The sequence below is a fragment of the Sarcophilus harrisii genome, chromosome 2 (genome assembly GCF_902635505.1).
Source record: "Sarcophilus harrisii chromosome 2, mSarHar1.11, whole genome shotgun sequence".
Lineage (NCBI taxonomy): Eukaryota > Metazoa > Chordata > Mammalia > Dasyuromorphia > Dasyuridae > Sarcophilus > Sarcophilus harrisii.
The window spans coordinates 307,704,790-307,729,510 of NC_045427.1; the positions used below are offsets into that span (position 1 = coordinate 307,704,790).

A 24,721-nucleotide genomic window follows, 5' to 3' on the forward strand; every position below is an offset into this window, starting at 1 on the left:
CAAGAGGAGGAGTTATAAGTAATAGAACTAGGATTTGGATTTTGATACTCTGACAATGAATCCATTCCTCTTTCTTCTACATCAGGCTGCTCCTAATTGCTAATTCCCTCCTGATTTCTTCAGTTGTTAGTACTTTCCTTACCCCCTCAAAAAAAACCTTTGAAACTATCTTCTAAATATTTTGCACTCACTCATTTGCGCACATGTTGCTTTGCCTCCTTGAAAAGAAGAATTGTTTCATTTTTGCCTTTCCATGCCTAGCATGTAGTAGGCATTTAATAAATGCTTACTTGAATTGAATTTAGTAGGGGTTAAATCAATCTTTAAAAAAGTTTATACATTCTCTGTACAGAATACAGTTTGATCAGCCTTTAGAGTTGAGATATTCTTTATTCTGGAGTAGAATCCTAAATAAAAACCTGACATGTCAAATGAAAAATTTAAAACATTTATTCATTAAAAGCAATCTTTTTACAACAGGATTGCAAAAGACAGACTTTCTTGAAATGTCTATTTTTATACTTTTAGGAAAGGATAACATTTTTAAGCCATTAAAATAACTGGTTAAAAACATTACTGAACTTTTACAAATTGTCAGTGTGTAGTCTTGAGTTTTAAAATGTCTACAAAACTATCAAGATCACTATGATCTAACATTTATGATTTGTAGCTTATACCTTTGAAGATTACTCAGAACCTGGCTTTTTATTTTTCCTTTCTCTTTGACATTACTAAATTAGTCATTTATAGTTGTAACAAAATAATAATAATATTTTTAATCACCTTCAGCAATTAATTGGGGCTCTGGTTATAATTCAATCGACTTAGAGTAATACCATCATAATTTTCTCTCTCCAAAGTTATCATCTTACAAATACACCATTCAAACTTATGTTTGTTTTTATATTTTTTATTTGTTTCAATTTTCCAAGATTTCTCATGATTTCTTCTTTCCTCACTCCCTAAAATAAGATTTTTTTTTTAAAATAAAGAACCCTAATCACAACCAGGAATACACTGTACACAGTAATAGCAAGATTGTACGATGATCAAATATAAAAAAAAAACTTGGCTCTTCTCAGTGGTTCAGTGATCCAAGGCAATCCTAAAAACTTTGGCTAGAAAACATCATCTGCCTCCAGAAAGAACTATGGAAATTTAATGTAAACACATGCTATGTTCACTTCTTTTTTTCTGTTTTTTTTTTCCCCTTCTTCTTTCTCATGGTTTTTAACTTTTGTTCTGATTTTTCTCTCTCAACATGATTCATAAAGAAATGTGTATTTACACAGTTAATATTCATGTATAACCAGAAAAAGATAAAAACAGTAATAAAAAAGGAACCCAAAGACAAACAATGTAAAGAGTAATTACAACAACATGAAACTGAATATGCTATGATTATGGATAATGATCCAAGTCCAGTTTGAAAAATAAGAGCAGGGGACTGTGGGTACCAACAACACTACATGTTTGGTAAGACTCAGAAGATCTGTCCATTCATTTTATTAAGCTATCTTTGTTTTAAATTTCATTATTATTCGTTTTTAAAAGAAAATAATTTATTTGCTGAAAAATTAGTTAATGAAGTTTGGGAAATTCATTGTTTCATATTCAAAGAGAAAGTAACAGATGGATTTTGTTTACAAAAAAGCAAACATATTTTAGTGGAAAATAGTTATTAACGGCTAAACATGTGTTAGCATACACACATTCTTTGTAAACTGACTTAAGAGACAAATACTGAAAACATCTGTTTCCCAAGCAGGATTATGCCTAGAAGAATTTCTTTTTTTTTCACTTTGATAAAAAACCTTTCATCTATACTAAATCAAGCTACCTAAAATTTATTCCTAAAAGAACTTGAAAAATTTAAGTAGAAAAGTTGAAAATTAGTAACAAAAACAGGGGTTCAATTTTTAAACTTAAGATCTTTTCTAAAGTCACTTTCCCTTTATTATCTCACTCTGATATAGTCCATGAGGACAAATCATAAATATGAGAGGAAAATAAACAAAAACAAACATACCTGACTTCAGACTACTACTGCTGCTGTTGTTTAGTGTCCAATTCTTTTACTCCACTTGAGGTTTTCTTGGCAATGATACTACAGTAATTTGCCATTTCCTTCAACTAGCTAATTTTATGGAGAAGAAACTGAGGTAAACAGGGTAAGTAACTTGCCCAGGGTCACACACAGCAGTGTCTGAGGTTAAATATGAAGTCAGGAAGATGAGTCTTTAAGCCTAATGTTTTATCCATTTAGCTGCCAAAAAAAAAAATCTCATCTGATTCTTATAACAACTCTGGGAACTAAATATTATCTATCATTATCCCCATTTTGTTGCTTAATCCTTTCCAATCCTTTGTAACCCCCTTTGGAAGGTTTTCTTAATAAAGATTTGGAATAGTTTGCCATTTCCTTCTCCAATTCATTTACAAATGAGGAAACTGAGGCTAATTGGGTTAAGTGACTTGACTGGGGGGCGGAGGGGAGGGAAGGGAAGGGGTCCACATCTATTAAATGTCCAGATTTTAACTTGGATTTTCCTGATTCCAGGTCCAGCATTCTATCCACTGGACCACCAAGCTGCTACTGTATCGATGTGAAAATAAAATACCTCAAGACAACATATCAGGTTGTACCAATTCAAAAAGTTCCAACATGTATTCTAACCTTTTTCTTCTGAAGCCTATTATTCAACCATCCATAGTTTTAGAAGATAGGAGTACAATTGTATTGTTTGGGAATTGGTTTTTAGTATGTGCATATTCCTATAATGAGGCCAATGCTAATGTAACATAACTGTTCTGTTCTCTGCTAACAGCTTCAATCTAGCAAACAAGCACCTTGAAAAGAAAATATTACATACGCTATCACAGATGTATATATTAGTATATAGGAAAACAAAATTATTGCAAATCTGCAGAGAATACTTCAGCTCTGGAAATCAGACCTTGCAAGTATCCTCTGTCCCTGTGCCCCTTTCTTTGATTGAATCTGGACAATTCCTTTGTGACCCTCCATTTAAGGAGAGTGCCCAGGGCTTTCCATTTCTCATAAGATTGCAATCCAGATTCTCTACCATCATGTCACTCACATGTAACATACCTTCCCAGTTTTCAGGTTTTTTATGTGTTATATATTCTCCCATTAGAATATAAACTCCTTGAAGAAATAGGTTATATTTTTTTTGTTGTCATAACTGTTTAGAACAGTGCCCCTTATATAGAGGGTACTTAATAAATTCATACAAACTGGGCTGATTGACTGAATAGACAAGCAGCTCACGAAATGAAAAACCTTAAGTCCTTGTTTTCAAGACTATTTTAATATCTGATATTTAAGGTACAGTGAAAGCAGAGAAACAAAATTATAGAACAATTTCCCTAATGAATATTGATGCAAAAATCTTAAATAAAATACTAGCAAAAAGATTGCAGCTATTTATCACTAGGATAATACACTATGCTCAAACTGGACTTATACCATAAATGCAGGACTGGTTCAATATTAGGAAAACTTAGCATAATTGAGTATATCAATAACCATACCAACAGAAATCACATGACCGTCTCAACAGAAAAAGCATTTCATCAAAAAAAATCTGGTACTTAAACCAAATACATAAAGAAGTTCAGGAACCAAAAATCTTAATTTTTTCATAACTTAACAAATACATAAAAAACTTTGCTCTTTGACAATCAAACCATTAAACTTTCTACCTACTAGTCTCCCATCTCTCCAGATAGACTTAACAACTATTTACAAGCTGCACAGACATGCCACATAAAACTGCTTTATGGGAGGTAGAGGGCAAATCCTACCTGTTTATTATTCAAAAAAAAGGATGGTTAGAGACTCTGGGTGACACAAAAGCAATGGGACAGATTTTTCACCTTGTTCTTTAAGCATGTCATACTGGCAGATCTACACAAAAATTAAAAGATTTAGCCAAAGGTTTAACACCAGCATACACAAGTGTTAGAAACTATAGTTTCTACAGTGAATAATTTCAACTACAGCATTTAATATGGCAACAATAGCACTCAAATTCATTATCTAATACAATAAAGTTAATTGTCAATTGAGAGACTTACGATGGAAAATGCCATCTGTAGCCAGAGAAAAAACTATGGAGATTGAAAACAAAAATTAAAAGATTTAGCCAAAGGTTTAACACCAGCATACACAAGTGTTAGAAACTATAGTTTCTACAGTGAATAATTTCAACTACAGCATTTAATATGGCAACAATAGCACTCAAATTCATTATCTAATACAATAAAGTTAATTGTCAATTGAGAGACTTACGATGGAAAATGCCATCTGTAGCCAGAGAAAAAACTATGGAGATTGAAAAGGGGTCAAAGCATAGTATTTTCACCTTTTTTTTTTTTTGTTTGCTTTTTTCTTTATCATTTTTTTCCCCTTTTAATCTGATTTTTCTTGTACAACAGGACAAATATGGAAATTTGTTTAAAAGGATAGCACATGTTTAACCTACATCAGATTGCTTGCTGTTTTGGAAAGAGGAGAGGAGGAAGGAAGGAAAAAAAACGTGGAACACAAAGTCTTACAAAAATGACAGTTGAAAACGATCTTTACATATTTTTGGAAAAATAAGATACTATTGAGGACAAAAAATAGTCAATTGAGAGCAGTCCCCTAAAGAAAGAGTAAGAAGGCTTAAAGACAATCAATATGATATCCACTCAACTTTTTATTTATGACAATTTTTTTTTTTGTCAATAACAAAAAAAAGGCACAAGCTTTTTTAGTTTGGCTTACTTTAATTCTGGACCATCAAGGTCTACATTAAGCTATTTAGGGACATGTGACAACCAATAAATTCTAAAGGTGAAAGTGGAACACAGTTGACATCATTAAGGAACATGTGTATGTTTTTCAGTTTCAAAAATCAGTGTGGATATTTCTCTTCCCAATATAGAAAAGAAAAAATAAATCACGCAGTGGCCAACCCTCTAAGGATGAGCATTCCCAACTCTGTCCTTTGATGAAAGACATATTGCTAAGCTCATATTCAAAGTATTTCCAACACATTAAAAACATGTACTCTTGGTAAAGCCTTTGAGAACTCAGAGTCACCTTCACATAACAACAAGGTTTCAGAGCAAAACTTCAGTAATATGGATGTAATATGTATGATTTGTGTGGGGTTTTGACTATGTTTGTTGGCTGGTACAGATATGTGATTGCATCAATGTAGGAAATCTCCCAGTGTGTGGACCCTATGTAACTCCATATCAGCAATATGACTGTTAATTGATAATCCTGGACAGTTGTCAGTAAGTGAATCACCCATGGTCATAAAGCTCATATATGTGAGAAGCAATACTTGAACCCAGTTCTTACTGATTTCAAGATCAGACGTGTCTTCACTTGCCTTCATTATGTTCTTATTCTTATCAAATTATAAGGAATACAGTACACCTTTATCAACTTCCAGCGGATACTGGAGTTAAGCTATAAAGAGAGTTAGTTGTTCTTAACTTCAGTGACATTATCATGTCCCTTCTTTACTCTTATTTTCTTGTCAAAAGCCAGGAAAATTAAGCTACTTATTATTAGGCTATTTATTAAGCTATTCATATGAGTTAACACTTGTTACTGATACTCAAAATAAACTACTAGCAAAAGCCTTTAGCATCAAAACATTTATATGCCTCCCTTACCTGTAAGTACAGAGTCTACTAGATGATTTGCTTCTTCTTCTCTAAACTTAGCACCGACATTTGTTGACTCTATGTATGTCTTTAGGCAGGCCCAAGTGTGAAACACAGCAGTTCCCTTCTCACAATCTTCATGCAAGGTTCACTTCAAGCACAACTTTCTACATCTCTGCGTCTACAATTGTTCCAGCCAATAGTCCTCATCTCAATTTACACTGTGTTCATGTTGTATCTAACCCCACAAAATAACCCATTTCCAATTTCATCTTTGTATATCCAGAACCTAGCCTGGTCCTTTGCATGTAACAAATATCTAATAAATTTTTGCTGAACTGAATGGAAACAAATGGCAAGTTAAGAGAGAAGGGGAGGAAGCTTTGGCTAGTGCTTTAAAAGATGATGCCTTCCATTTCCAGTATGTCATGAGAACGAAATAGAATAAGTTAGATAGCCTTCCCACAGAAAATGTTATTTTATTGAAGCTTTTAATTACCACAGTATTAGTCACAAGATATTTTTGACTAAGCACTGGACTGGGTGCTGTGGAAGATACAAAAAAGCATAAAATATACAGTACCTACGATAAGATATAATAACAGCACCTACTCTGAGGATTACTGTGAGAACTGAAAGGGTTCACATTTGAAAAGCACTGGCATTTATTTAATACTTCTTCCCTCCTTCTCTCTGTATGGGAAGGAGAAGGGTCTGCAATATATCACTCTCCATTTTCTGAGTTAATTCATTTATTCATGGAATTCCCATGCATGATCCCAGCCAGCTTGATTAAGGTCTGAGTGAATGCAAATTTATCTAGGGCATTATATCACAGACCCCACTTCATATTTTTGGGTTTGTACTTTATACAAGTACAAAGAATGAAAAGTCCCTACTTGAAAAGAACTTATGTTCTAACAGGGAATAAATAAAAACATATACAAATAAAGTGAATAAATACAAATATATACAAGGTAATTGGGAGGAGGCACTAGCAGATTAAGGGGCAGAAGTGAGAGGCAGAAAAGGCTTTCTACAGAAGAGGGTGCTGAGTTGCATTTTAAAAAAAGAGAGGGTAAGCAGAGGGGCGCATGCCAGACATGGGAGATAGCCAGAGCAAAGGCAGAAGGGGAAGGAAAACAGAATGTCATATCTAAGGAATAGAGAAAGATATATCTGGCTGGATCACCGAGTGTGGAGAGGGAAATAAAAAAGTTAGCCCAGGTTACAGAGAGCTTTAAAAGTTAAATAGAGATGTTTATTTTTTATCATTTACTGAGAAATCATTTACTGAGTAGGGAAGTCATAGTAAATTCTGTATTTAAAGAAAATTACTTTACAATAGTATTACTGTTGGTAAAGGCTCTATAAATCAACTCATTATTCCTGTTATTTTCTTACTCAAAATTCCTTTCCCTATCCAATACTCCTCCAAAAGATGCTATCTCTTCCTAGTAGGATGCAAGCTCCTTGAGAAAACGGAATGTTTGAATTTCTATTTCTGTATTCACAGTACTTTGCACAATGGTGCTTTGCACACTGTGTGTCACATAAATACTTGATAAATGTTTTTTTCACTCATTTATTCATCCTTCACCTCCAACCAGCTCCTAAGGCCATCTTAGTTTGTAGACTAAATTGCCTCCTAAGGCCATCTTGCTAAAGCTATAGTAGTGATAGAAGCTACCACGTGGACGGGTAAAATGTTTTCTCAAAGCTGCAGAAATACCTACTCTCATCATAGGGACTGTTCTGTGATGTCATTTAAATAAAGGGAGACAGTGTTTTATAAATGAGAAAACCTTAAAACTGAAGTCACTATCTTAGGGAGAACAAAGTCTAGAGCAGCAGATGTCACACAAACCATGCACTCCCTATGGCAAGAGCTTCAATCCTGAAATCAAGAGCTTCAGTCCTGAAATTTTGTGGATAAAGAATAAGTAACCAAAAGCAGGGAGACACAAAAATGGCATACAATGATTACAAGAGCAGGCCTGTAGAAATAATAGCACCACATAACTCAAGACTGGCTATGATTTTGTACTGTTGGAGTATCATGAGCTGTAAGAAAGGGTAGTAACAGGCAATTGGCTTCCTCCTTCCCCTGTATTCCTTCAGGGCATGTGAAAACCTACATGAGAAATGAATTTATAATCTTCTGAAAAACTGAAAGAAAAAACTGAAAGAATTAAAGGAAAATTTTTCACTATACCTGGCTTCGTACTGTATTGCTCATATGGCTATCTTCTGTCATCTGTGCATTCTGGAAGTAGGGTAAGGGTGCGGATAGCTCCGTCATTAGAGCAGCCTTATGGACACACTTCACTTTCCCACAAAAACACAAAACCTCTTGCAATGCTGAAAAAGGGAAAAAATAGAATATACTTACATGTTAAGGTCTTTAAAAACACCTTGCATAAGTTACATGTTAGAAAAGTAATCCTTAAAAATTTTTTCTTAATTTAAATGTACTCTTCAATATACCCAAATTATTTAGATGCATTTACTGAGTTTTTTACTATTGTATATATATGATACCTGAAGCATACCTTCAGATTATACCAAGATTCTCAGACTGGATTCTATCAGTTCAATTAGGGCAGAACAATTCATCCTGGTAATCAAAACCCATACTAATCAAATACTCATAACATTAGGCAATAAGCAGAAAATTATTCTATTAATATAAAATTAAAAATGTACTTTGAGTAGAAGGTGATTAATGAGTCTATTCAAAATAAAACTTGTAAGATCAGAAGGCTAATGAATGTAAAATTAGGGTAAAGGAAGCTAATATTTAGAGAAATGTTTTTTAAGCTACAATAAACTAATTAGGGACCCATCTCTATTATCTATTTAAAGAACCAGAAACAGTAACATAGAATCAAAGTGTCTTCTCTCCTTGAGTCAATGCTGTAAATTTTTACTCTTGAACTACTCTTTTACCTGGGTTCCATGATAGGTGTCCTTTTTAAAAATAATCTTTAAAGTTTATTTACATTTATTATCTCATATGATATTTCTAACAACAATGAGCTAAGGAAGATATTATTATTCCCATGTGACAGGTGAGGGGAAAAAATGCAGAAGTGAGATTTCCATAAACTCATACTGTTAAAGAAGGGAAAGAGCCAAGCAAGTCTTCTCTGGTGCCCCAGGTTCTTTCCTCTATACTATGCTATCATGACTTTTACCATTGAGGTTCTGATATATGATGGCATGGTATAAGACGTTAAATGAATTTGGGGGGAATTTTGCTGATGACAGACCAAATAACCAAATACTTGACCATATTTGACTTATATTTGACCATAAGCTACTACTATAAACAACCCATACAAGAAAAAGATAAAATTCAGACTTCTTCTCTGGTACAAAGGGAAGGTCAAAAAATTTTAAACTATTTTTCCAGATCACCCTTAACTCCTACAACAACATGGAAGGGATAACTACTCAAATTTTCCTCTAATTGATTTTACCATTTATTTTCATTCCAATCAGAAACTTTTAACCTAATTTCCCTCTGAGGCCTCCTTATGGCACTGAGAAGATATAACTCACCCAGACATTTACTATTATGAAATTCTACTTATACAGGATCTATCATTTTTAAGATTTTTAATCTTCCACTAAAATCCTATTTTGATACTTCATTATAATATGATGAGGAATTCTGATTCTCAAAGATCATGCCAGCAAAACACAAGATTAAGAAAAAATTATGTTGCAAAAATCCTAAGCCTTGGGCCTCATAGTAGGTTTAGAAGGACTAATTCAATTATCAGGTTAGATGCAGGATTATCAGCAAAACTCAATGACCTTCTTTAAATTGTGGAAGCTTTTTGAGTTGCATCAGTAAAGAGACTATTCATAACAAGAAATAATCTGTCATGGAAAGTTTATGGAGCTCCAGCAAAGTCTAGTTTGCAAACTCAAAGAAAGAGCTCTGACCACTGAAGTTTGATACACATGAGAATTATTTCACTCAACAATTTCCCAATTCCAGGATTTACTTACCATAAGGAATCACTACAATCTTTTTTTTCCACTCAAACTACATAAAAGCAGCTGTTCTTTTCCATATGACAATTTGACAGAATTACATTTAGCTTAATAACTAAATTTAGTTATTAGTATATAGATTATTCATCACAATTTTTTTGTCCTCGACTAGCTTCCCTGCCAACTGAAAATATATTTCTATGCTACCTGACCCAACGACCAGTTGGAAACTAATTTTAATATTACCTGTGCTTTTAAACCAAGCATAATTTAAATATAGAAAAGCAAGCATATAGAAAGCTTGCCTGTCCTGGCTGAGAGACTGGGCAAAACACTGATTCTCAATCAGTAAGTATCCAGACCACCTTCTAAATCAATAGGCCACAGAGTAGGTATCAATCTCCAATAATAGATCACCAGCAATATCTTGTCCTATAGTAATAATAATTATTTTAATATCAAATCAATAAATCTTAATATTAACTAACTCTGAATGCTACAATGGAATACCTTAAGATACTAAACAAGTCAGAAGAAGGTCTCCAGTATGCTGGGTGGATTTATAGAAAGCCATGAACAAGAATCATATCAGATAAAAAGGCTGCATTCTGTATCCATTCAGACAGTATATACCCAGATTGATCAGATCACAAGTTTACTTAAGTATTAACTATCAGGACATAACTAATTAACAGACTATAAAAATAAGTTATGATTATTAAAATAATACAAGATGGGAAGCATGGGGTAGTAAATAGAAAGCTGACCTCAGAATCAGGTAGACCTGGTTCCAAGTCTTGCAATATTAGAGGGTTTCCTCATGCAATCACAGGTCCTATATTCTAAAGTAATACAATAATCTGTAAATAAAAAACAAATTATTTAGGACTAGCTACTGCGTTGGATGGTCTAGTAATTGTGCATTTTAAATAAAATGTTCTCTTTTTATTAGTTCACTCTATCAGTAAAAATTTTTGAGCATGTAACTCCAATATATGTATATTTATGTACATATCATATATGTAATACAAAAATAAGACACTTTTAAATGAGATGAAAATAAAAATTTTTAAAGAATGTAACTTTACTAGTGGTACAGAAATCCTTTAGCTCTTATTTTAAAATTAATAATAATACTATTTATCAAGAGAACATTGTGACTGAATATATTATCTTTTAAAAATCCCTATGCATGTTCTAAGAAATATGGTGAATGAATGAATGAGAAAGGGAGGGAGAGAGAAAGGAAAGAAAAAAGAAAGGAAGAAAAACTGGAAAGGAAGAGGCTTTTTTAAAGAGCTTATTATATTCCAAGCAGAGTGCTAAATGCTGTGCATACACATACAAGTAACAGGGCCTGTTCTCAGGAAGTTTACATTATAATGAGAGAAGACTACATAATTAATACATAATTAAAGCAAATTGTTTGTTTTGTTGGTGGCCAGGGAAACACATTATGGTCTGGAAAGTCACAAAGATAATAAATGGAACAGGACAATCATGAATGGAACAAAAGGATAATCACCTGACATCTTTTCCAAAATAATAATGACAGAATATGTTAGATTATGTAGTTTTCAAAGAAAACCTCCTCCCCCCTACCCCAATTTTTGCAAGGCCAAAAATTGCCAGGATGAACAAGGCTCAATGATTCCAGGGAATGCATAGCAAAGTGCCTTAGTTCCCTCTAGACGTGGTCTCTGATAGTCCAGTTTGGATACAGAGTAAAAACCAAATAGGTTTTAGAGAAAATATAATGAAATCTATGCTACAATATAATTTCATCCATGCAGACTCATCTAGTAAAATTCACAGTACTGATGTAGTGTAGCTGTTCTTGGGAAGATGTAACAATAACCCTAAGGATACTTGGTATTGGGAGTGCAACAGTTCCACAAGCAATGCTAATGCTAATTGTCAGATAAAAATCTTGATCAGTGACAACAAAGTTTCTGAGACAATAATGAGGTACATACCAGACCACTTCTCAAATTCACCTCTAAGCCATAAAATTAGCATATCAGTGACATGAAGCACCAGGTTTCTCTTTTTCCTATAAATTCCTATAAATCTTCTTGTTACTGGTTCTTTGCTAAATTCTTTTGGAACTTGGTCCATTTTAGTTGGCGTTAAAATTATAATAAACTTTGCCTCTTGACTTAAGAGATGGATACCAAATTCTTTTGAGACATCTCCTGACACTGATCTGGAACTCCAATCTTTTTGGGATCTCCTTTGAATCTCGACATTTGGTGGCCCATACACAGAGAATCTGGTCTCCCCTGGCTTCACCCTCTCCTTGTCAAGATACTCCCCCTCTCCCCCCCATTCTACTTCTATTCTATAGCTGGAACATGCTAAGCCCCCAGAAAGGTTTGTTGGGTCATCAGGAGCTCCACGCTCAGCAAACTTTCCTTGACTAAGGCTACCTGGTCTTGGGAATTCTTGCAATTCTTGGGATAGTTCCCTACTACCTGGGTAATCTTTGCCACCTTTTCACCCTCCCTGGGACACTGGAAGAGGTAAGGTGCTATAGGAATAGAAATTTTATGGTTTAAGAGGTAGAACTGAGGAGTGGCCTTAATTCTGAGTGAAATGGGAAACTGAGGACTTCTCAGAATAATAACCTTAGGTAATTCAAGACTCAGCACCAAGGATCTGTTTAATCATTAGGCTCTGGGAGAAGAGCAAGAAATTCCTCTTCCAGCAGAAAACATTTAAGAGATAACCTGGACCTTTACTCAACTGCTTAATGAGAAAACCCTGACCAATTGTTTAATAGCCTGGAGATATCAGAGAAATCTCCAAACTGACTATCTCTATCAGCTAATTGATTACTTGCCTCAAGTCCCTCTGGCTTAATTGATTATTAATCTTTGAAGGAAAACAGACCCTTTTTTCTTAATAATATTTATTGCTTAACCAATACCCTGGTACCCACCTGTATAAAGGTTGAGTTTACCAACAATTTTAGAAGGATTAAGAGAAGATGGTGGGGCAGATAGTTTCTGTAAAACCTTTATACAACTATGTTCCTTACTACTACAAAACTGGCTTTCCCTGCTCCAGACTTTCTGGTGAAGGGACTGTCCACTTCTCTTGAGAATTGAAATAAAGAAACTTTCTGTTTTATACAATGCCTCTGAGCAGTCAATTTGAGTTAGGATCTTTGCATCCCACACAATTCTATGGTTTAGAGATGAGTTGCAACCCTTTGTTGAATTCCATGGTTTAGATTGTCTCAGAAACTTTATTATTATTAACTAAGAGATTGTTATCTGACAGCTAGCATTGTTTGTGGAACTGATGAGGGATGAGGGTACCAAAGAAGAGGTTAGGCAGGAATGGGTGAGGTTCTGATTTCTCCAAGGCCCCAGTTCTGGAGAAGGAATTCACTAAACCCAAAGGCTATGGTAAAAAAAGCTTTATTGTTAAAGAAACACCAAGAGGGATTCTCTTGGCAGGCATATCATTCTCAAGAGAGAGAGAAGTGATCTGCAAAGAGTCATTTTCTGAAAATCCATTTTATACATGAGTCTAAGGGAATTTTCCAGTGGATGTGAAATCTTGCAGGGGTCATGACTTTCTCCAAGAAAGCTTATCTTGCTCTGAGAGGATGCAAGAGCATTTGGGTTTGTAAATCAAAGGAGACATTTTTTTTTTTTTTTGATGATTTTACATAATTTTACAGGGCTCACTCAGATCAAGCAGAGTTTTACTCTCATCAAAATGTGTGGAAAGGTGAAAAACTTGCAGATTAAGCACATATTGATCAGAGACTGTTAGCTAAAGTAGATCAAGCCTACAGGCCTGTTTAGGCTTCTCCAGAGTCACGTGATTTTAGATAAGGCCTGGACTACATTCCATTGTCCAAAGAAGGGATTAAAAACATATATATGGCCAAAGAAGCCGTACATCACCTTATCTACTGCATTCCACTGACCAAATAGGGGAATACAGGCTTATGATGAAGCGGGTTATGGTCCCTTTAAGAAACTGATTTGTGATCCTTTCAATTGTGACCCTTTCAATCCTTTAATTGATTTGTGATTCAGATTACTCTCAACCCCTCTTGGCTGATGCATTATCAATTCAAGAAGCTAGGACCTTTGATTCACAAATCCTGATCAAAAGCACCCCTTTGAATTCCAATAGGAGATCTGGGCTTGTCCCAGTCCCCACAGGATCTGACCAACCTGGGCTCTCACATCTCCACCCACGGGCCTCTTTTAAGCTAAATCTCTCATTATAAAAGGAGCCAAACTAAAACCCTCTCTTTGCAGAGCTTCCAAACATGGCAGCCCTATGCTTGGCATGCCAAGGGTCTCTGCCCACTGGAATACTGTTTCCAGTGCCCTCCTCTTTTTATCCTTACCTATTTCCTTAACTAGACTTTAACCACACCTTAACCTTAGTTCCAATCCCCATAATAAACCTCTTTTATCAATCTAGGTTTTTGGGTCTGTAAATTCCTTTACAGGGGACTCTTGTGCCACCAGAAATGGAATCCTCAGAACTCTCTACACTTGCGCCACCACTAGACCTCACTTAACTCCCTGACCACCAGAAACCCTAGTTACATTTGGATACCCCAAATCTAAACCTATCATTTTGGTTCCCTGACCAAATCCCTGAAACCTAGACATAATTTGGCGACTGAACTCAGAACCAATCTGGGTTTTTAGCTGTTTGTGCAGTATTCTTCCGGGAAGAATATCTATATTCCTTCTTTTGTCTGACCCTATCTCTAGGCACCCAGACCGGGTCTGGGCTGTGGGCAGTATTTTCCTGTGGAGAGTATCTGCATTTTAGTCAAAAAGGCCTCTTTTTGTCACACTCTATTTTTAGAGATAGTGGGACCAGGACCTCATTTAACTCCCTGATCACCAAAAATCCTATTTTCATTTGGGTACCCTAAATCTAAACCTCATCAATGTGATTAATCACAACATACAGAGGGTAGGATTTTGGAGGTTCTTTGTCTGAAATGTATAAAAGCTGTAAGCATTTTCAAGGCTCTGGCCCTATCCTGCTGTGAAATTTGGCTCACAGACCAGGATGGGGTCTGTTTTTCAAGACTCTGATAAATAATTCTGCTTTCTATAAGTGATCTCTATAGTAGTCAATTTGGGTATTGTCCCAAACAAGAACTACAGCACTGTTAAGGCCAGGGAGTCTTAGATACATCCTCCCTAAGAACCATATCAGTAGCACTTAAAATGAAAGGAGGTAGGACTCATACACAAGTCACTAACACACAACAGAGCCCAACTTTCCAAGGGGGAGGAGGGCTTGCTAAGTTGGAGGAATTTGTCCTGTGCAACTGCTGCTATAAGGTATTTTATTCAGTGTTAAAATATAACTGTCCTAGGAGGTATAAGCCCAAAAGGCACTGTGTTAAGTGTTGGGGATACACAGAAAGGCAAAATACAACTTCTGCTTTCAAAGAGCTTCCATGCAAAAAATTGTACAAACATGCTATAAATAGAAATAATCAACAGAGGGAAGGCACTAGAATGAACATGAAAGATTTGTTCTAAAAGATAGGATTTTAAATGGAACTTGAAAGAAGCCATAAGATAAAGATGAAGAGAGAGCATTTCAGGCACAGGGGACAAGTCAACGAAAATGCCCAGAATTGGAAGAAAGGATATTATCATATGGGTCAGTGTTACTGGAGTATTGAATGGAAAGATTGGCAGGGAGGGGGGAAAGGTGTTAAGGAAAAGGGAGGGGAAAGGAGAAAAGAGTAAAGATGGGCTCAATGCCAAATGGGATTTTATAAATATGGCATGATCATAGCTGGGCTTGAGGATGATCAAACAATAAGCTATTGCAAAAAAGGTGTGAAGTGATGATGGTTTATACCAGAATGGCAGCAGAGGAAAGAAGGGAGCATACTTGATAGCTGTTATAAAAAAATCAATGAATCTTGTCAACAGACTGCATATAAAGGGGGAAGAGAGAGTGAAGAGTCAAGAATGACACCAAACTTTTGAGCCTAAGTGGATAGTAATAAAGAAGTCCAGAAAGGGAGAAGTGTTTTGGGGAGGAAAGATAACGGGTTTAGTTTTAGACATGTTGAGGTTAAGATGTTTATGAGACATATAATTCATCTGAGAACACAGAAATGATCATCAAATCTAAGGGAAATGATTTCACAATACTATATATATATATATATATATATATATATGATCTAAACTAGCTCATATGTTATTCCCCTAAAACAACATGCTAACATCTACTTCCATGTCTTTACATGGGGCCATGTTTAGAATAATTTCTTTCTTCACCTCCAGCCCTTGGAAACCCTCAGTCCCTTCAAGGTTCAACTCAAGAACTTTCTTCAAGAATGTTAGTGACTCCATAAAAATCCTTATGTATTTATTCTACATACATCCTGAATTGAGATATCTGTGAATTATATCCTCTTTTAAAAATGTAAGGTCTTTGGGAGCAGGGACTGTCTCATTTTTATATAGGCATTTCTAATGCTTAGCAAGTTGGAAGTGCTTAATGCTTGTAATTGAATTAATCATATAACACTGATCTATAAACAAGCCTTTTGTCAAGAACACAATTATCTCAAGGCCAACATTTCTCTTTATATAGAAGTTCTCTTTATATGGAAACCAGTGTTTGCAAATAGTACATCCTTAATCAAATATAGTAAAAACCAACCAACAATTTTGGGGGGAGAGGGCTGAAATAAATTGATAGGAAGAGAAGGAAGAAAAGGGCAGGCAAACTCAAATTGGTTATGATCTAGTAACAAGGAAAAGACATCTAGATAACATATAATGGGACATTCAAAAATCCCACTATTTCAACAGACGTGGCATTAGCAACGGTAATATTTATAACATTCTTTTTGTTATAATGTGAAAAAAGGAAGAAGGCTTACTAGAAAGCAGAGCTTTTGCATGTGGCAAATAGGATTTGAAAAACATGTCTATGTGAGAAAACCAAGACTTCTGCTAGGGTCTCTGAGACTTAGTACAACACTTCAATTCATTTCCATTCATTTCTTTTTCCTCAAGATATTTGGTCAACTAAATCAATCACTAGATCAAAAACCCCCAACAAAAAACACCTCATCTTTTAGTAAGTATATGCATTTCTGGTCCCACATTTTATCTAAAGAAAAACAAAAAGCCAAAAGATGTATTTAGGAGGTTATGGTGTTTTCAAAAAAAAAAAAAAAAATCAGCTGTCTCTACTGAATAAATCATCAAAAGATATTGATAAGGGATAAGGATGGTGTGAGGATGGTTGGGTGGGAATTAAACTTAAAAAGAAAAAAGTATGTTTATTACATATTGAATCAAGAAAGTGAGAGATTAAAGTATTTTCTTAGGCTGAACCTATTTCCCAAATCCAAATTTCACATATTACTCATTTCAATCTACAAATATTTATCAAGACTTACTAAAAAGCATTATTATATAGTGGACAGAGGTCCCTCTTTGGAATAATGATGGTCTGGGTTAAAATTTCTGATACATATTTGATGTGTCCTTACAGCTGATCATTTAAATCTTTTCATTGCAAGTCAAGATATCACCCTGTGATGTCTCTGGACCTTATGGAAAACCAAGGCTGAACTACAACAAATAATATTGGGCAATTCTCTAAGTCTACAAGTTACTAAAAAATTGCTGATCTGCCTCAACAAATAAAATTTTCACAAAGTCTCTTTCCCATCAATTTTCTTTCCAACAAAATCATAGATCCAGAACAAAACGGTGCTGTGTTCTAGAGATTCAAAGACAAAATAGAAAATAGTTCCTAACTTCAAGGACCTTATGCTATACTTCTCTCAGTTATTGGATTTTTTTCCCCCTCTTCATTAACAGAGATAAGATTTCATTTCTAGAAGAGACAAAATCTACAAATTGATCTCATAAGATTTCTGGCATGACTAAACACTGGACCTGAATAAAATGACTCATTGTTCTTTCACTTTGAAAATTAATTTATTTTGTACTTAAATATCTTTCTTCCAATGATAATAATCATCGCTGACATAGCATTTTAAAGTTTTAAAAGTGCTCTAATCAACTAATCAACCAAGTCCCTACTATGTGGCAGGTTCTGTCCTAAGTACTGGGAATACAAAAGTAAAAGGCAAAAAGACAATTCCTGACTTTTAGGAACTTATCTAATGGGGGAGACAAGATGCAAGCAAATACATACAAAGAAAGCTGCATGCAGGATAAATAGGAAATAATTAACAGAGGGAAAGCACTGGAAATGAGAGGCTGGAAAAGGTTTCTTGGGGAAGATGAAATTTTATTTGGACTTTGAAGAAGTCAGGGAGGTCAGCAGTAAAGAGCAGAGGAGGGAGAACGTTTCAGGGATGAGAGATTTGAGAAAATGTATGGAATCCAGATAGATTATCAGGGTGTAACAGACAGGAGAGCAGTGACACTAGATTGAAGAGTGTGTGTTAAAGAATAAAGTATGAGAAGAGAAAGGGTAAAAGGGGTGGTAAGTGTGGGGAGAGACGAGTGTTTGTGGAGTGGAAGAAAAGATTGGACCTTTGTTTAAAGAAAATCTGAATAGAGGTTGAATAGAAGATAAATTGGAATAGGCCTTGAAGCTGGCAGACTCACTAGCAGGTTACTGAAATAATCCAGGCATGAGGCGACAGGATCTGCCCTAGAGTCAAGAAATGTGGCAGAGGTGGAAACACAAAGCCCAGGCAACAGATTGGATGGGAGAGGGTGGGGATGAGAGACAGTGAAGAGAAAAAGTAGAGGGATCTAATACAGATGACCTTTTCCAGAAGTCCAGAAGTTTAGTTACAAAAGGAAGAAGAGATAAGGAATGACAGTGGAAATGAAAATATCAAATGAGGATTTTTTCAGTATAGAGAAGACATAGGGATTTGTGTAGGCAATAGGAAATGAGCCAATGTTAGAGAGAGATTAAAAATAAATGAAAGAAAGGAGATGACAGAGGGGGCACTTTATTTAAGGAGGGAGGATTGGAGTAGGATCATTTGAAAAGATGAGGAGTTAATTTTACAAATATTATTTCATTTGAGCCTCACAATCAACCTATGAGATAGGTGCTATTCTTATCCTTATTTTATAGATAAGGAAACTGAGATGGAATAAAATTAAGTGAGAGTGTGCAAGACAAGATTTGATTCCAGGTCTTCCTCATTTCAAGATCAACACTCTAATTCATTGTCTCAACTAGCTTAGCTGGTCTCAACCCAAAAATGTTACACTTACAAGAAACTTCAGAGATCATCTTGCTCAGTCTATCCAGACAGAACAGGAATCTTCTCCATAATATCCCCCCCTCATCATCCAGCTTCTACTTGAAATACTTCTAGTGATAGAGAAATTATTACCTTCTCTGGGGCAACTCTTAATTGGTATGAAGTTTTTCCTTATGTTCAACTAAAATCTACCTTTATAGTTTCCACCCCCTGCTTCTAATTCTGATCTTTGGGACCAAGGTAAACAAATCTAGTCTTTCTTCAATAGGCCACCCTTCAAATATTTGAAATCAGCTAAATCATATTCTTTTCCCATCTTGACTAGTAAGTCTTCTCTTCTCCAAGCTAAATACTGCCTATTCACAAGTGAGCCTTGTTTGGCATAGTTCCTGGCTATTTCACCAGAACTAACTGGTTTCAACTGAACATCCTCCAAGTTTGTCGATGTCTCCTAAAATGTGGACTCTAAACTTGAACATATCTCAGAAGTGGTCTGACCGTCGGACCAGGGCAGACTATCAAAAGTAGTCTTCTTTGTTCTGGGTATTATACTCTAATAGGTTATGATTTTGATGAAAGTATCCTTCAACAAAGCAGATACAACTAATAGTAACAAAAGTCTTTATATAGTATCTTATGTGCCAGATTATCTTCACAACAAGCCTAGGAGATAGAGGCTATTAATAATCCCATTTTATAGTTGAGGAAATTTGGCAACAGTTATAACTATTTCAATGTTATACATAACTACTAAATGTCTGAGCCTGGATTTAAACTCGGGTCTGATTTAGGCTCAGCATTTTATCCACTTCACCAACCGGGTGCTTCTATACATGTTTGCTCAACTGGTGCAATTTTTATTGGAAGTATAAATCTGCCACATGCTGCCTACAATGTATTAAAAATCTCATGTTATCTTTACTTTTTTTTTTTTTTTATACAAATGGGGCCCACTATGTAACCAACCCATCTTTTCATATCATAACTTGTCTAATGGCACCTTATAAACAGTTTTTCCTGTATAAATTCCATATTATAAGTGTACTGAAATCTATTCATGCCATTTTCCATTGTCCTTTGGTTTATTCTCAACTTACAATCTTCAGAAATTACTTAGTATTTCATGACTTGCACCGATACAACATCATTAGAAAAAGTGATGCAAAAAAGGTCTGTTTTCAGAACAAGTTTGGAGTCATTTAAAGACCTGCCCAATTTCACAAAGGAAATTCAATCTATTTCTCCTGTTCCAGACCTATGTTTCTATTAATGTGGTCTAAAATAGCTTAACTGTTTCTTAGTTACCATGTCCCTCTGCTGACTTTGCCCATAAAATACATCAGTATCTTTTTTCCTATTAGCTTTTGTTTACTATTACCTCTCATCTTATATTTGTGAAGTTAGTTTCTTTTTTAACCCAATGTGTATTAGAGTTCCAGTTTACCTGGTGCCAAAGCCAGCCTTCTGCATATTATATTTGACGGGCTCTTTATTCAGTTTTTATTGACAAGGATACAAAATCAGCATTTAAAACAAATTATATAATTGGCTTGGGTAATATACAATGGTTCCTACCTTCTTTAATACATATGTCTTATAAATATTTTACAAGTTTGAGGAAAAAAAACAAAAACCTAAATCCAAAGAAATTAATAATCCCTAATGAACTATTTGCCTGGAACAAAGCTAATGGAATGGAAAATTCAGATAGCATAATTCAGTATAGAAATATTCAAAACATGAATCCTGGATTATAATGTCACTTCTGATTTTCTATGATATTAAGCAAGCCTAATTTGTTTCCTCTTCTGAGGAAATGAGGAAAGATTTGCTAACTTTGCTGAGTCAACAAACCTAGTGTTGAAGTCACTAAGTTTCCTTTTTTTTTAACTACCCTATTTTCTAGGTCTTATTTCTAGTCTAAATCGTCTTTTATATAACCACTAGTAGCCAAAAATCAAATGAGAACTTTATTATTTTTTGTTCACTGTATATTTCCTGGTTTACTCTAAATATATGTTAACATAAACAGGTAGTACCCGGTCTGGGGTCAGGAAAACTCATCTTCTCAAGTTCAAGTCTGATCCTATGATTTCAGAAAGGCCTGGAGAGACTTACACGAACTGATGCTGAGTGAAATGAGCAGGACCAGGAGATCATTATATACTTCAACAACAATACTAGATGATGACCAGTTCTGATGGACCAGGCCATCCTCAGCAACAAGATCAACCAAATCATTTCTAATGGAGCAGTAATGAACTGAACCAGCTATGCCCAGAAAAAGAACTCTGGGAGATGACTAAAACCATTACATTGAATTCCCCAATCCCTATATTTATGCACACCTGCATTTTTGATTTCCTTCACAAGCTAATTGTACAATAATTCAGAGTCTGATTCTTTTTGTACAGCAAAATAATGTTTTGGTCATGTATACTTATTGTGTATCTAAGTTATATTTTAATATATTTAACATCTACTGGTCATCCTGCCATTTAGGGAGGGTGGAAGTAAGAGGTGAAAAATTGGAACAAGAGGTTTGGCAATTGTTAATGCTGTAAAGTTACCCATGTATATATCCTGTAAATAAAAGGCTATTAAATTTAAAAAAAAAAAAAAAAAAAAAAAAGTCTGATCCTAGTCAGACACGACTGAACATTAAAGGAACCGAGATAATGACTGACACATACAAAAAATATTTTTTTCTAGTTTTCTTTTTTCTTGGCTTGGGTTCAATTTATTAAGCATCAACCTAAGATACCATGAGGAATTCTAAGGGATACAAAGATATATAAGAAATAATTCTTGCTACCGAGGTTATAATCCAGGAATTATCAGGAGGCAAATAGGTGGCGCAGTTGATAGTATTTAAATTCGGAGAGTCAAATACCTTGGTTCAAATCTAGCTTCAGACTCGTACGCTGTGACTTCTGAGCAAGTCACTTAACTTTATCTGCCTCGGTTTCACCTGCCTCCCAGGGTTGTTGTGAAGATAAAATGAAGTAACCTTTTCAAACCGTACAGAACTATATAAATATTATAAACCACCAATAACTTCTTGGCAGGAAAAACAAACAAAACAATGTTTTGCTTATGCCTTTTCTAAGTTCAAAGAAACAAATGCACAGCGTTTCCCTTCCTCCCCCCAAAACTTTATGCTTCTGAAAATATTCATTAAAGTTACAGCACCAACGTCCCCCACACGAAAGTATTATCTAAATGCTTCGTTGACAACGATGCTCTTCCTTACAGGAAAATGAAATACGCTTGTTTTTCTAAAAAGCCCGAGGACTTAAGGAGTCCAGAGTCCAGCGGTTGGACTACAGTAAAATTTAAATTGCCTACACGTCCCCGGTGACTCAGTTAAACCAGTAGCAATAAACCTGTGTTTCCTGGTTGGGTGGCAGCACAAGCCGGGGCGGTGAGAGCGGGAACAGGGGAAGAGCAAGGATACAGGGGGAGACGGGGGGCGCAAGGAGAGCAGTTCTGCACCAGCTGCAGATCGGAACCAAAGCGCCAAGTTTCAGCTTCCTCGGTTTCCCCCCGGAAACCGCCCCCCCTCCAGAAGGACGGCCCATCCAGAGGGCTCGCGCCATCCGGGCCGGTGGGCGACTACTCCTCTTCCCTGAGAGACTCTCGAGGCTGATATCAACATTTCCCGCTTCCTCGAACGCAGGGGCTTCCCACACGGCCGGTGCTCCGGCACCTGCCCCCAGCCCGGGAACGAGACTCTGACCTCTCCGCCCCACCGAGCCCGGACACCCGGCACCCCTTTCGCGACAGCAGTGCGAGCCCCGGGCCACGACCCCCTTTCCGGGTCAGCGGCTGCTCGGGCTGGCCCCGGCCCCAGAGGCTACTCGCCACTCCCTCAAGTCCCCTCAGACTCCCCGCCCTACTCCCTTCTCCTACCTACTCTTCCTTCCAACGAGAGCTCGGTTAAATCAGTTCCCGAGTCTCGCCCTACAGGAGTCGCTTGTTTTGTTTCCAACGGGATCTCCCGGCCGCCGTAGCTTCCGGTTCCCGGGCGCCTCCCGGCCGCTTTATCTATCGTAATTTCCGGCACGGCCGCAGTGCCTGCGGGAACGTGGCGGGTGGCCGTTGTGTTTGAGGGTTACCCTGACGCCATTCTGGGTCCCGCATTCTCCCTCCCTCCCGCCACGCCTGCCCTGAAACCGCCGGCGGGCATCCCCTAAGCCACCTTTTCATTCCGGCCTTCTAGACCTGGATGCAGAGAAAGGCCGCCGCCGCCGCCGCCGCCTTCCGCCCCGCGGCGCCCATCGTTTGCTCCCCTTTGTTCAGAGTGCGGCGGATGCCTGGGGAGTTGCTAGTCTATTATAGTCTAGTTATAGATGTTTTCAAAGGCTGTGGGTACTCCCGTAATTAAACAGGGGCAAGGGGCCCTTGGTGGTCATTTAGCCCAACCTTTTCCTTTTTACATATTAGTTTTGGACGTGCAGTGGGGAAGTTCGGCGAATGGTTGGTTCCGGGCTGGAATTCTCACGTGGAACTCGGGCGGCCCCGTTCCACTACCTCCCCACGCACATTTTCGTGCCGAGGGGCACCTTGAAAATGGATGAGAGATGCTTTTTTAGAGTCAGAGAGCCTGAATTCGAATTACAGCTTTGTCAGCGTGACCATGGATAAGTCATTTAGCCCCCCATATGCATCATTCAGCTCTAAGGTTTGTTTCTGTCTAGGAAATAATCTGCTTTAAATTGTACAGGCAGTTATTAATATGTTAGAAACTTTTCTTTTCCGCTGATGTTTAATAATTTCGTGTGGGACTGAATACACACTTTTTTCCACCAAAAGCTTTTTTTTTTTTTTTTTTTTTTTACTTTTGAGTCAATTCTCTACTAGAAAGCAGGTAATATGCTTCATCTCCCATCATAAATTTCAATGCAATGTTATAGTCATTTCATTGATCAGATCTAAGTCTTTCAAAATTCTTTGTCCTTATATAAATTGTTCTGTGCTTTCTGCTTATTTCAATCTATAAGAATACACACTTTTAAAGGCCAGGGTAGCACCTTTTTATACACGTCTCCCATCCTAAGCCAGGAACTATAACACTAAGCCTTTCACAGACAACTAGATGGCACAAGAGTGCTGAGCTTGGGGCCAGGAAAATTCATCTTGCCAGATTTCAAAAAAGACTTCAGACACTAGCTATGTGTGTGATCCTAGGCAAGTCACTAAACCCCTTTTCCCTCAGTTTCTTCAACTGTAAAATCAGGTGGAGAAGAAAATGTCAAAGCATTCCAGTATCTGCCAAGAAAACCCCAAATGGAGTCATAAGTCAGACAATTGAAGAATAAATCACAACTGAAGGACAAAATATTGTTTCATCAAGCCTAAGTTGTTCTGAAGCAAAGTACCAGCAAAATAATTTGTATGTTAAAGTAGTTTGACAAAAATAGAGACTCAGCCTCACACAGTGCTAAAATATTCCTGAACCATAAGGACAGTAGTTTGACCAATTTAACTGTGTGCAATACTCTACTAAGTGATATGGATAAAAAGTTGAAAGTGGAAACTGTCCAGAAACTCAAAGAACTAGAACACCTTGCAAATAATTGAAGTCTGTTGAATTGATGCATTTTCTCCAGTCAACAGGACCTATTTCTGCCCTTGTGGCAGTGGAAAGAGCCCTAGGTTTGTGAAGTAGGAGAGGCCAGACTCAGACAAGGCAAATTACTGAACCTCTTTTAAGCCCTATCTCCTCATCCCTTTTTTTCAAACAGCCCAATCCAGAAATATTATTATTATATATTTTATACATATTATAGT

The 24,721-nt window shown here is 36.4% G+C and overlaps 1 protein-coding gene across 3 annotated transcripts in view; it reads right to left on the bottom strand.

Annotated features, from left to right (window-relative positions):
- PSEN1 (presenilin 1) overlaps nucleotides 1-22,957 on the bottom strand; it is a 78,645-nt gene extending 55,688 nt beyond the window's left edge. The window contains exons 1-3 of one of the 3 annotated variants that reach the window (XM_023502310.2): nucleotides 22,841-22,957; nucleotides 10,461-10,553; nucleotides 7,904-8,049 (exon numbers count right to left, since the gene is read on the bottom strand). In XM_023502310.2, coding sequence (XP_023358078.1) covers nucleotides 7,904-7,990 — 87 coding nt within the window. In that variant the 5' untranslated portion in view covers nucleotides 7,991-8,049; nucleotides 10,461-10,553; nucleotides 22,841-22,957. Of the gene's footprint in view, nucleotides 1-7,903; nucleotides 8,050-10,460; nucleotides 10,554-22,314; nucleotides 22,730-22,840 lie in introns of those variants that run through there. The other 2 variants (XM_023502313.2, XM_003756267.4) reach the window with 2 other exon arrangements.
- Nucleotides 22,958-24,721: the final 1,764 nt, after the last annotated feature.